This window comes from Halichoerus grypus, chromosome 10 (assembly GCF_964656455.1).
Source record: "Halichoerus grypus chromosome 10, mHalGry1.hap1.1, whole genome shotgun sequence".
NCBI classification, from domain to species: domain Eukaryota; kingdom Metazoa; phylum Chordata; class Mammalia; order Carnivora; family Phocidae; genus Halichoerus; species Halichoerus grypus.
The window spans coordinates 74155657-74170145 of NC_135721.1; the positions used below are offsets into that span (position 1 = coordinate 74155657).

General features: G+C 35.1%; 1 protein-coding gene across 1 annotated transcript in view; it reads left to right on the top strand.

The window, feature by feature from the left end:
* Positions 1 to 14489, top strand: part of LRPPRC (leucine rich pentatricopeptide repeat containing) — a 103332-nt gene that overhangs the window by 39396 nt on the left and 49447 nt on the right. The window contains exons 15-23 of the mRNA XM_036073702.2: positions 5421 to 5448; positions 7215 to 7272; positions 8361 to 8467; positions 8690 to 8767; positions 9111 to 9155; positions 9503 to 9616; positions 10628 to 10758; positions 11467 to 11552; positions 12964 to 13171. Of these exons, the coding sequence (XP_035929595.2) occupies positions 5421 to 5448; positions 7215 to 7272; positions 8361 to 8467; positions 8690 to 8767; positions 9111 to 9155; positions 9503 to 9616; positions 10628 to 10758; positions 11467 to 11552; positions 12964 to 13171 (855 nt within the window). The remainder of the gene's footprint in view (positions 1 to 5420; positions 5449 to 7214; positions 7273 to 8360; positions 8468 to 8689; positions 8768 to 9110; positions 9156 to 9502; positions 9617 to 10627; positions 10759 to 11466; positions 11553 to 12963; positions 13172 to 14489) is intronic.

Sequence of the window (14489 nt, forward strand, 5' to 3'; positions counted from 1 at the left end):
AAGGTAGATTGATGTAATGATAGCCCAAGAAACTATGAAATAATGGCAAGAAATAAAGCCAAAATGGTAGCCTGGGGCCCTTCATGAATGATCTCATTCCAAGTCATGAGGTTTGGACTTTGAGTCATGGCTTTGAGCCATTGAAAGATTTAGGTAATGAAGGTAAGACTGGCAGTAGATATTCAAAGAGGGGAGAAAAGGATGCAGGTAAGGGGTGGATGATCAGTTTATGGGATCTTTTGAGGTGCTTGTGGGATTTCAGGTGAAGATACTTTACTTAGCCTATTTGTTTTCTTTTTATTAAGTAATCTTTATGCTCATCATGGGGCTCGAACTCACAACCCTGAGATCAAGAGTCACATGCTCTACCGACTGAGCCAGCCAGGCGTCCCTACTTAGCCTTTCTTTCTTTCTTTTTTTTTTTTTTTTAAGATTTTAATTATTTATTTGACAGAGAGAGACACAGTGACAGAGGGAACACAAGCAGGGGGAGTGGGAGAGGGAGAAGCAGGCTTCCCGCCGAGCAGGGAGCCCGATGCAGGGCTTGATCCCAGGACCCCGGGATCATGACCTGAGCCGAACGCAGATGCCCAATGACTGAGCCACCCAGGCACCTTTCTAAGTCTATTCCCTCTTCTGTGAAACAAGGAATTTAAGTATCTACATGCAGGATTGTCTTAAAAATAAAAGAATAAGGGGCGCCTGGGTGGCTCAGTTGGTTAAGTGACTGCCTTTGGCTCAGGTCATGATCCTAGGGTCCTGGGATGGAGCCCCGCATCGGGCTGCCTGCTCCTTGGGGAGCGTGCTTCTCTCTCCCTCTGCCTGCCATTCCCCCTGCTTGTGCTCTCTCTCTCTCTGTCAAATAAATAAAATCTTTAAAAAAAAATAAAAGAATATAAGGCACTTGGAACTTAGAACGGAGGATTGCTTAAGGAGCAGATGGGGAAGGAGAATGTCTGATAGGGATTGAGTAGCATCAGTGGGAGATTGGCAGAGAATGATCAACAACACAAATCTCAAAACTTAGTCAAAGGGGACCAAAAAGTGTTAGTTGAATTCTGAGTTGAGATTAGTGGTAATTTTAACAAGAGTACTTTCAGTGGAGGTTTGGGGCCAGAAGTTAGATTGCATTGGATTAAGGAGTGAACATGCAGTGAAGAAGTGTTGACTGTTCTTTACAAAAGCTTAGTTTTAAAAGATTCTGTACTTTTTTTTGAACTGTGCCATCTATCCTGAAGGTCACATTCAAGGTAGGGCTTTTAGTCATTGTCACCTGTTTCAGAGATATATATACAATTCTAAAGTTTTATCTCCATGCCTTCCCTGGGTACTTAATGCTAGGTTTGAGGGCAATTTAATATCTTAATATTTTTTATTTTTTAAGTTGTTTGATGAAAGATAATGATTAAGTAGCTTTTCTTAAAAAGGAAGCCCAGCTTATTAATGTTGAGAGGTACAGCATTTAGACCGGAGATGGTATGTGTTTGTGTTTTACTATAGGAGTTTTCAAACATTCACGAAAGTAGAACTCCAGGGCACCTGGGTGGCTCAGTCGGCTAAGCGGCTGCCTTAGGCTCAGATCATGATCCCAGGGTCTGGGATCGGGCCCCGCATTAGGCTCCCTGCTCGGCGGAGGGCCTGCTTCTCCCTCTCCCTCTGTCTGCTGCTCTGCCTGCTTGTGCTTTCTCTCTCTCTCTCTCTCTGTTAAATAAATAAATAAAAATCTTTAAAAAAAAAAAAAAAAAGGTAGAACTCCGAAAAGTATCCATCAGCCAGCTTCAATAGTTAAGATTTTGGCCATCTTGTTTCATTTTTTTCCTCCCCAACCCCTTCTTCTACCCCTGGATGAACTGTTTAAATTACAGATCTCTTGTCATTCTCTGTATAAATACTTCAGTAATACATCTCAGAACTTATTTTTTTATTTTATTATTTTTTAAAGATTTATTTGAGAGAGAGCATGTGAGTTGGGGGAGGGGCCGAAGGAGAGAATCTTCAAGAAACTACCCACTGAGCTCAGGGCTCCATCTCACAACCCTGAGATCATGACCTGAGCCAAAACTAAGAGCTGGATACTCAACCGAGCCACCCAGGCGTCCCTTATTTTATTTATTATTATTATTTATTATTTTTTTTTTAGAGAGGGAGAGGGGAGGAGGGGCAGAGGGAGAAGGGGAGAGAAAATCTCAAGCAGATGGGTAACTCCATCTCACAACCCTAAGATCATGACCTGGGCCAAAATCAGTAGTAGATGCTTAACCGACTGAGCCACCCATGTGCCCCTAGAACTTATTTTAAATACAACAATATAACCACTGTAATATTATCACATGTGACAAAATTAACAGTAATTGATAAGGGGGATTCATCAGCTTCCCAAAGGGGTCCATGATACCAAAAAGCTAACAAACCACGGTAAGTCTTGCCATTTAATATTATGAACTTTTGGGCATTGGCCTCTTGCTTGCAAACTCTGATTTCCCTCCTCCCCCTCCCTTCCCCCCCCTCCCCCCCCCGGTTCCTTAGATGTGGTAGGCACCTGTAGATTAAGATTCCTTGGAATTAAAGGTGTTCCTAGCCTGATCAAAAAAGATGCCTTATTTTTTATCAATATAGACTTCTATTTTGTCTTACTGTTCACTACACAGCATTTTATCCTCACATCTTGAGTTCTCACTTTTTCACTTATTATTTTGCAAAATTAAAAAAAAAGTTTTTTGATCCTTTTATTTTTATATATGGAAATGCCAAGTAGTCAGAGGAGGCTGCTCTGTAATCAGTAGATGGGCGAGATGAAAACTTGTAATAGTTGAGAGATTGTTTTCTGCCACAGCCCTGAGCTATGCTTTTTAGGTCAGTTTATCATTTCTTCTGTTAACTGATTTCTCAAAAAATTTTTCTCAAATCAAAATAAACACTATACTAAACATAGGGCTTCATAAACATTTTTCCCCACCTACAGATAAGAATCCATCTTTTTCAAAACTTTTTCTTAATGTGCATCAGTGGGAGCGGTGATTTCATCATAAGGAAGAGGATTCCAGAGGGGCATGGAACATGTTTGTATTTTATTTTGAAATAATTATAGAATCACGGGGAGTTGCAAAGATGGGTGGAGAGCATGTGTCCTATTTTCCCCCACTGGTTACATATTACATAACTATAGTACATTATCAAAACCAGGAATTTTACATTGGTACTGTGTGTGTGTGTGTGTGTGTGTGTGTAGTTCTGACGTTTATTACATGTGTAGCTTTCTAATATCACCTACTACTGGATAAAGGATAAAGAACTACTCTATCACTACACATACCTCCCCCCACCACCACCACCTGTAGTCCTACCACTTCCTCCACCCCATCCCTAACCTGTGGCAATCGCTCATTTGTTTTCTATTTATATGATTTTGTTATTTTGCAAAGATAATATAAATGGACTCACAAAGTATGTCATGTTTTGAGACTGGCCTTTTTTTATTCAGCATAATGCGCCTGAAACCCATCCAAGTTGTTGCATGTGTTAGTAGTTCATTGTGAAAAAAAATTTTGTTTCAAGTAATCTCTACACCCAATATGGGGCTCAAATTTACAACACCGAGATTAAGAGTTGTGTGTTCTGCCAACTCACCCAGCCAAGCACCCCCATTTAAAATAAAAATAAGTGCCTTGTTAACTCACTATACCAAAATTCAGTCCACTCAAAGCTGCCTAACCTCAAGTTTAAAAAGGCCAATAAGGCCTAAAAAGGCCTATAAGGGTATAGGTTTATAAAGGTTTATAGATTTTGTGGGCATTTTATAATGTAAATATTTATAATATATTCTATAAGTTTGAATAAATTATATTACTTTTACATTATAAAATTACCATTAAAACACAAATTAGTCTTTTTAAAGTAGATGACATTTAAATTAAATATAAAGAGCTTATATGGGGTGCCTGGATGACACAGTTGGTTAAACGTCCGACTCTTGGTTTCAGCTTAGGTCGTGATCTCAAGAGTCCTAAGATCGAGCCCTTCATCGGGCTCCATGCTCTTTGTGGAGTCTGCTTTAGTTTCTCTCACCATCTCCTTCTGCCCCCACCCCCTGTGCACACAAGCTCTCTCTCTTTCTCTTCTCTCAAATCAAAATAAATAAATCTTAAATAAATAAATATACAGAACTTATATTAAGTTTACAAAGCTTAGAAATAGTATAAGACCAGCGTTCACTGGTTATCCTGTTTTATAAATGGCTTTTCATTTAAATAGGAACAATTTGGATCAGCCGTTCTTTCTTTCTTTGAAATAATTTTGAGATTTACAGAAAATTACAAGAATGGCACAGAGAACTCTTGTACACCCCATTTACTAACTTTTAGCATTTTGGCATATCACTATTCATTAGTGAATGAGTCTATCACTCTATCCATCTATCAATCCATAAATACATACACACATATAGATAATTTTTTTTTTAACTCTTTGGGCTTAAATATGTCCGTATATAATTCTACAGAACAAAGATATCCTTTTTTTTTTTTTTTTTAAGATTTTATTTTTAAGTAATTTGTCATCCAAACCTGGGGCTTGAACTTAGAACAGTTGCATGCTCTACTGACTGAGCCAGCCAGGGGCCCCACTACAGAATAAGGATATTCTTACACAACCACAGCACAGTTAACAAATTCAGGAAATGTAGCATCGATGGAATATTTTTGTCTACTATAGCTCTTTTTGTTCTAATGTTATCAATTTTTTTTTCTTTTTTTTGTATTTCTCCCCCTCCTTTCTAGAATCTACTTTAGGGATTGATGTTAGTTGTCTTTTATCTTTAATTTTCTCTAGTATGGAACACTTTTTCAGCTTTTGTCTTTTATGACATTAACATTTTGGGGGAATACAGGCCAGTTAATTTATAGAACGTTCCTTACGATGGTTCCCCTTGATTAAGTCCATTACTGCCTGGGACACCATAGGAGTGATAGATATTCTGTCCTCAGGGAATTAAATCTAAAAAACATACAGTGTCCATCAGTGTCTCATTAGTGATGTTAATTTTGATCACCTAATGAAGATGTTGTTCAGTTTCTCCATTATATGGGTTCTGTCTTTACCATTACAAGTAATAAGCAGTCTGTGGGCAGATGCTTTGAGAGTATGCAAACATCCTGCTCTGTCAAACTTGGACCCAAAGATTTAGGGGTGGTTCTTCCTGATTCTTGTCCAAACTCATCTTTATTTTAATGGTTCAAAGTAAGAATCAGTCTTTCTAAATTATCTTGTCCTGAAAATTCAGCTTAACTTTGGAAACATTTATTTACTTACTTATTTTATGACTTTGATCTGTATGCATTGCATATAATCCTGCTAGTGTGTTTTAACTTAAAATGTTTTTTAAACCTCTGTATTTATTTTTAATCCTTTGCTGCCCTCTGCAGGTCTATGGATATAAATCTTTGGAGCAAGGTAAGTATTCCAAGTACTGCAATTCCTAAGGTGATATATAAAAAGCTATTGAGAGCCAAAGTTGTAAGAGCTTCATACATTTATGATGTGCTATTATAAATGAATGACTTTAGAATCTTGAAATTGGTAGTTTTTTTAAAACTGTCTTCCTAGAGCATGAAATTTATTATTGAAGCGATCCTTAGTCCTAAATTCTTCATAAGGTCTTCAACTTTTTCGAAGGACAGCTGTTAACATTATTGCAGTGACATTTGATTTACAGATCTAATAACTAATTTAAAATTTATATACATATACATATTTATCTATATATGAATGATACATAGATAATTTTAAATTGCTATTTTTTTAAGAAGTTAACTGCCTTTATGCAGGAAGTACAATTATCCTTATGCTGAATTGCAAGAAATAGTTGTAGCTAAGTAAAATCAGAATGTACGTTATTAACTGGAATTCCCAATTTAAATATTTTTTAAGACCTAATTTTGACTGAATTCTGTTTTAAGTATTATACTGCCAAACCCTACAGTCAGTTATAATTTATGATCAGGAAATCTATATTTAGAAGTGATTTTTTTTTTTACTAGAAAGATTTTTTATCGGTTTATTCATGAAATGTGTTTTTGTTCAAAATTTGGTATTAAATGTAGCTATCTTAGATCTACTATATGGTTGTAACTTCTGGTAGAATGTATTGTCTTCCTTCTGTACAGGTTAAAAAACAGTTTGCAGATGAGAATTGTTTTTTTGCTTTGAGTACTTTCTACCTTAACTATCCTTTGAATTGCCATTAACTGCAGCATGATTTTCCTGGTGGAGTGAAGTGGGATATGGTCAATTTTGCCTAATTTTCTATATTAGCAAATTAATAGTAGTAGAAGTAATTGCATTTTGAGTTGTTAACACTTGTAATATGTGCCAGGCACTATTTTAAGAGCAAATAAGTTCATTCGTAGAATACACGTAAAGTAGTTCAGAATTCCTAACTCATGTCAGTTTGGAAAAGAGCCATATGTTTCCGTTCTTACTGTCTTCAGACCCAAGGGTGGATAGTCAGATACTGTGTTCAAAAGTTACAGGCCAGTACTGTAGGTTTTGTAATCATTTTCATCACAAAATACATATTTGGATTTCTTTAGTTTAAAATTTTGCCAGCAGAATTAATGTGGAAGAATACATGTTGTGTATGTCTTTTAGTATTTGTGCATTCAACTGCTAGGGATCTGTGAGGACACGTCCAAGAGAGCTTTTGACCCCTTTGGTTTTAATGCCATTAAAATAACTGGGAAAATGTCATTGGAAAAAAACTAAGAAAAATTAAGCTATTTAGTGATCCACCATGTTTTACATTATTATTTCTGTAATACTTCATTTAAAAGGAGGAAACGGGTCCAATTTCAACAAGACCAAAAGCAACATGATGAGAAATAATACTGGTTGATAATTCCTAAAAGCTATTTCCTGTTTATAACAGTTGATTTAAAACAATACATAAACAAATCCATTTAGAGGGTTTCTTAGTGACATTTCATGAAACATTGTAGTTTTCCTTCGACATGGGTTTGTTTTGTTTTTGCTTTTAAAGACAAACCTATTATTTAAAAACAAAACAATTTCCTTGGCAGGTGGGGGTAGTGTTGAATTACTGTGCTATAGAATAATACCTTACTGGGGAGAGGCTTTCTTATTTCAAGAATTCAGTTTCAGATTGTATTTGTTCTTGTTTGCTTCTCTTGCTGCAATGCGTGCATTTTCTGTCTTACCAGATAACAGAACTGTTGTATAAGGATGGACGTTATTGCCAAGAGCCTCCAGGACCAGCGGGTAGCGTTTCAATTTCGATGATTGTAACTTACCCACAAATCCATTCTTCTGTGTAATGATGGGCTAGAAGGGTTACAGCAGTAAACATTTTCTTTTTAAAAGTGAAATTTGAAAACATTTGGTTATAAATCTTTATATTGATAACCACAACATTTTGAGATCTCTGGGGTGTTTGGTTTTATCATCATAATTGTTTTGAAAGACAGGGTTGGAGGCTTTTTCCTGTTTAGACACTGAGGAAAATGCTTCTTACAGCACCTGTGAAAATAGGCTTAACGACCAGTCATTCTTAGTGTTTGTTACTTTAATGTTTTGGAGGTATAGTTAATTTTAAATGTATAAAATAGTAAACGAGATCTTTAGGTTTTTTTCCTACTTAAATATAATTTATTATCCAAAATACATTATTTTGACATTTAATGATTTTTGTTTTCCATATAATGAAGCCTAGAATATATGGTTTTCTTTAAGAAGGCACCCTTCTTGAAAGTTCACATTTTCTATCCTAGGTATTAACACATGGCCCTATACATTTTATGCTTGAACGCATAAGAAAATTACTGTTGTTACAAAACATCTTTGTTAATCTTGGTTTTTCATTGGCTAATAGGCAGCTCTCCACAGGATTACTGTATCTGCTTATTAAAATTATTTAACTTTCTATACTCAACATTTGACAGTCGTTTCTAATTTTGTGTGTCCCCTAAATATGGCCCGCAAAAAAATTAGTGCAGAAATTTGTACAAGGCATTTATTTATGCTTCCTACTTGTGATTTGGACAGGAAAGGGGTAAGGCCTTGGGCAGGACCACTTCTGTCACAGAGTGGTGGAAAAAAATAGATTGAAGTAAGATTCAGTACTGAAAAGCTGTCACTCGGTCTGAAAATAATTAATATTCCTTTCACTCACCAGTTAGATATGTGCTCCCAAACCACGTAATCTCTATGCCTCAGTGATCAGTGTTGCCATTTCAGAGCCTCTCATCAGGGTGACATCTCACACCAAAATGATTTCTTATAAATTAATCTTGATAACATGACAGTCTCAGTAATTTTAGTGGAATGCTTTCTCTTGTTTTTTTCCACAGAAGCTGTTGGCTATTTTCTTTATAACTTGATTGACAGCATGAGTGACTCAGAGGTACAGGCCAAGGAGGAGCGTTTGAGACAATACTTCCATCAGCTGAAGGAGATGGTACCATTTCATTTTTTGCTATATAATGCCTGTCCTGTCTGACATGTATCTATTAGATTTGAAATTGCTGCTTTTAAGTACAACCAGACCACTTCTCAATGACATACACGAGTTGGAGACTTAAATTATGTCTGAGATAATTTCTGTTAGACAAATTTCAGTTTGGTTGTCTAAAACTCAGCCTGTTTTTGTTTTTTTCTTTCCTCCTTTCCCTTTGCACAGAATGTAAAAATTCCTGAAAATATCTACAGAGGCATTCGTAATCTACTGGATAGCTACCATGTTCCTGAATTGATTAAGGTGTGTGTGAAATAGTAATCAACTTTTTAAAATGCTTAATTTATATATAAAAGCATGTTAAAATTGTATTTAACTATGATGCTTTTGGCCAAAAACAGTTTACTTAAATGGCAACCATTAAAAGAAAGCTTTTCATTGATGGTTGGTAAATACTGTTTATATATTGAAGGATGTGTTTAAAATATTTATTACAATGGTTAATGAAGTATGAATAGAATTTCTGGAAGATTTTGAAAAGACGGAAAAATAGTAAAATGAGCTGAAGCTTTTGAAATTTGCTTTTGACATTTGCTAATATATTTTTCCATGTATTTTCTAATTCTAATTTAAATCTCAATTTTAGGATGTTAATATATTGGTTGAAAGAGAGAAGATAGACTCTAGAAAAGTAAGTAGGTTTTTTGAGTAGATTCTACATGCTATAACCGCCACATTTAAAGAGAATTCTAGATTGTGTCCTTATAAAACCAGTGGTTCCTAACATTTTTGTCATCAGTATACATCTAAGAAGTTGGTAACAGCTATTCCCCATCTCAGACAAGTCAGCGTATCTAAGACATTTGCGTATGTATCCCAGGAGCGTCAAAAATCCCTGGAGTTCATCCACGGATCCCCAGATTAATGTCCTTGATAGCATTTATGACATCTAGTAAAGGTCAGCTTAAAGGGAAGAGTGACAAGGGGTGCATTTTCTTTTTGTAGTAAATTTCTTTCCTTTTCTTTCTGTTCCTGTAGACTACACAGCTGCCGTCCTCTGTTTTGGAGTCTACCCTTGAAAAACTAAAAGCTGAAAATCAACCTATAGGAGATGTCCTAAAGCAACTCATACTAGCGCTTTGTTCAGAAGAGGTAACATTTGTTTAAATATTTCAAATGTGCTATTAAGGTAAAAAAAAATTCTTTATAGATAAAAGTAAGCAAAGCCGAATATAATATTTATGATTTTCACAATTGATTATTATATGTCATGTGTGTGAAGAATGCAATTAAATGAAAGGTTAACTAATTTCAGCTACACCTTGAATGGCATGTTTTCAGGTTGCTGTAGTTTGTTTACGATAATCTGCGAAGTGAATGATAGTAACAGCTGTGATAGGTTTATCATACATGCCAAATGTCCTTTCAAGCCATGGCTCCGGTCTCTTATATCTAGATTGTCAAGCAACTGATACATGCAGTAGTCATTTGCAAGTCAAATATTACTGGGTTGTTAATGCAGGGATTGAAATTCCATTTTCCTGCTGGAAAAAAGCTCTTTCTGAGATAAAGGGTCTCTTGCCTTTTTTCAGCAGGCGTCCAGCTGTACTTTGTGTTCATTTTAGTGTGTGTGTATGCAATTTGTGGTATTTCACTAGACTTTTTCAGTTTCTAGTTCAATATGATTTAGTCATATGCCTGTGTTTTTAGGGGAAAAAACATAACTGACTTTAAGATTATAACATTATACTATTGAATTCTAAAATATTTTTTCACTTTGCTTGGATATTAAACTAGACTCTGAGGAACTTTGCCATGATATATATTTCTGTGTATGGAAATTGGACTGTGAGTAGGGGTTGGCTTGGTACATATTTAATTTGGACGTCTTTTTTATAGTACCTACAAAGCTAAAACATCAAATTTGGCACAGCAACTTGTTTTGCATTACATGTAACAAATCTTTTAAATCCTACATGCGTATCTTGCCTGCTTTTTGAAAGGTGAATAAAAACACAAAGGAGGAAGGTGAAGTTAGTAACATGGATCCATTTGTTTTTAAAGTGCTATTAACTTTTTCTACACTCGGAATGCTAAACCTAAAGATTGGACATTTTTACTTTTGTATCATTTCTTCTTTTTTACTTCTGTCCTTTATCTTAGAACATGCAAAAAGCTCTTGAATTGAAAGCAAAATATGAATCAGACATGGTTGTTGGTGGCTATGCCGCTTTAATAAATTTGTGCTGTCGACATGATAATGCAGAAGATGCATTGAACCTGAAACAAGAATTGTGAGTACCCTGGCACTGAAGCAAATCATCAGCATTTATGCTGATAGACAGTCCCTGATGGATCATATAAATTGAATATTACTCTTACAGAATGTAATTTTTAAAAATTCTTTTTTTGTCAGTGTTTTTAAAATTTCATAAAATGCCTCCCTTTGATTAATTATGGCTTGTTTTCAGCAAGGAGTCTTTGTTTAAGTATGATAAGACATCCTTAAAGCCAAGGTTTTTTCCCCACTGACTGTATAACTGCGTATCATAAAAGGGGTGATGGTAACTATTTTATAAGGCTTAACATTTCCCTTTCTCTACCGTAATGTGAACAACATTCTGTCCATTTCTCAGGTATCTTTAGTTTCCCATCCTGATAGAGTTATTAATTAAAAAATATGTCTTTTTGAGTATTTCAATGTTTATGACAAAGTTAGAATCACCTAAAGTGCTGTGAAGCAAAAGAGTTCCTTCATTTGTATCATTTGCAGATGGGGTGATGCAATATATGTGTAGTGGTAGATTTTTACTTCTTTTGTCACTTTGAATATAATTATTTGTGAATTTGCATATGGCTTCAAAAATAAACCTTCACTGAAATGTAGAGGCCTAAATAACAGTTCAGAACAACTGACGTGTTTTTGAAGAGGATAAAATGGCTATTGCAGTTCTTTTTACAGTCAACTTTTAACATAATATAAATGTGCCTTTAATTTTTAGTGACCGATTAAATTCATCTGCTGTCCTTGACACTGGCAAGTATGTAGGCCTTGTAAAAGTATTGGGAAAACATGGCAAGCTCCAAGGTAAGCCTCGGCACATAAAGGAAATATGTGATGCAAGTATCTTGCCACTGGAATAACATGCGAATTGATATTAATGGTATATCATGTCCTGCAAAGTGCTTGAACACTTTGCATACAAATTTGCATGTGAATCCATCCAGAGCTGCATGGACAGTGTAGGCCATTAGTTTTAATGGATTGGCAAGCTTGTCATTTACATTTGCACAGCTCAGTGCTTTTTGCATTTCTACAGCTAGTTTTTATTAGCATTGCTGTTTGGATTGAGTTTGAAGATCATGACTTATGGCACAATTTGCTGATGTGCCTGCACTAATGGCTTTGTTTTTGCTTAAGAACGTCTGAGGGCTGAACATAAAACCTATAAACATAACCTTTATTTAAGAATATGAATTTTGCTGTAGTCTTTGTCTTAACTTCTAATAACATTACCAAAAATATATACTTTAGTAAGTTTTTATTTAGGAGTTTTCAGAGAAAACCTCACTGATTATAAAGCTGATACGCATTCGCTAATTTTCTCATTGTTGAGATAATGCTAAGCCTAATTATTTACACTTGATAATATGTTCTTACTGTTGCTTGTTTCTTACATTTCTCTTTGGGTTTTATTTTGAAACTTCCTTTTTTAGCCTTCCTCTCTTTTATTTCTAGAGAAGATTTTTTTTTTTTTAATTTTACAGTGAAAAATGTGTGGTGAAAATACTTGATTTGAACACTGGATTTTTTTAGGAAGTCTTTCTAACAGAGAAAACTCTATAAGGTTTAGCCTGCTTTTTTAAAATAACTTTTTGTGAAGCGGTCAAAACATTTTGTCTGTGCAATAATTAAGAACAACATTATAAAAATGCACTTATTCCATATCCTAAAATGTTTGTTTCTGCCTTCCTAATGAAGCTTAATGAATCTAATGTATTAACATGGAGTCTTTTGGAAAGCTTTCATTGGCTCTGCTTGGCTAATTAGTATCGACATAGCAAACAGGCCCTATCGGTATCAGACCATTAGTCTGGCTGTATATACAGTGTAAACACATCTTTATTATCTGGCCTCCTGACAAGCCATCTGCTGAAGAAACAATGATGTGATTTAGCAGATGTTAGCTCTGAACGATAAAAGCATCCATTTAGGAGGATCTTACAGCTATAGGGCAGACCGTACAGGGTTATGTGGTGCAGAGTGGGCACACAGTCCCTATCTATAATTTGTAGTCAAAGTTGCAGGGAAATGATAAAACCATGCTATTGTGGATTTATAATTGTAGTCTCGTTTAGAAATGCAAGTAGTAATTAACTTGAAATCGGCATTATACACTAGAATTTACATTCCTGCTGGGCTTGAAATGCTGTTTTAATAGCAGTTTGTTTTCCCTACATGAAATTACCTAAGGGTCTTTTGTGTTACTTCATTGTAGATGCTATTAACATTCTAAAGGAGATGAAAGAGAAGGATGTTGTTATCAAGGATGCAACAGTCTTGTCCTTTTTCCACATCCTAAATGGCGCAGCTTTAAGAGGTGAAACTGAAACAGTGAAACAGTTGCATGAAGCCATCATGACTCTAGGGTTAGCAAAACCATCCACTGCCTTAAGTTCCCCATTGGTCACTCTGTATCTGGAAAAGTAAGTAAATTGAATTTTGAATTTTAAATGTTGGCATTAAAATAATGAGTCTGATCATTTGGGGATTATATTTTGTCAGTACTCTGCTGCTTGGAAGCCTTGGAGGTTATTTGCCACGGAATAAGAGGACTTAATATGGACTGGTTGACCTTTAAAATGAGCAGCAACCCTGTGGTCCTGTGGGTTGCTTCTCAACGGAATGGTCTGTGTTGATTTTTTTTGTGGGGCGTGTGATGATATTACATGAAATTGAATCTAATTTTTCCCAGTTTGAGCCTTATAGGTGTTAATCATTAATATATAAGGAGGAAGGATTCTCTGGGGCTTTTGATTATGCATCATGACTGTCATTCAGGTAATAATGTAGCAGCATCCTCTTTTCTCCATGTCATATTTGATTTTAATAGCATGTGCCAATACAGTGACTCTAGCTTCCATTAATACTATAGAAGATGTCTCTGTGCCTTGAGGGAGGAAGATGAATTTTGTTGATACGATGAGGTTTATGGAGTTTGAAATTTTTTACATTTAAAATGCTCAAGTTGGTGCCCAATTTAAGATATTATTTGTAATGCAAATCATAATGATCAACCCTACACTCTTGTAATGAGTGAAACATTTTAGTAAGACCATTAAGCACTCTTTATTATCTTCTTTTCTTTTTGCATTTGTTTTCCTTTTTTTTATTTTCCTAGATTTTTCTTCTTTGTCATCTTTTTCAAGGCTTAATGCACTTTTTAATCTGCCTATTTTGTGATTGGGATTTCTGATTTTATTTATTTTACTTTATTTTAATTCCAGTGTAGTTAACATACAGAGTTATATTAGTTTCAGGTGTACAGTGTAGTGATTCAACACTTCTTATATTGCTGAGGGCTCATCAAGATAAATGTATGGGATTTTTCTGATTTTAGTATGGATGTGGCCCTGTCAATGCCAAGAGAAAAGTAAAAGATGTATCTTAATGGTTCTCATATTCTTCCCAAATTTCTGGTAGTTTTTCTTTATTTATTAGAGGGTATAATTAATTGAATATAATGAATGGTTTAGTATTGAATTTAAAATGGGAAATAAAAATCATCTCGGCTCCATGTTAGGAAATGTGGGTATACATATTTATACACACACAGATACATCCACATATATGTTTGATGAAATAATTTCTTTGCCATCCAATCGAAAAATAGTTTATCAAGTTAGATGATTGGCCAGATCTTAACCTCTACAGTCTCAGCATTACATCCTTTTAAAGAAATAGTGATTCAGACAATTAGTGTGTTACTGAGTTCTCATGTTCACAGCCAACTTTATATAGAAA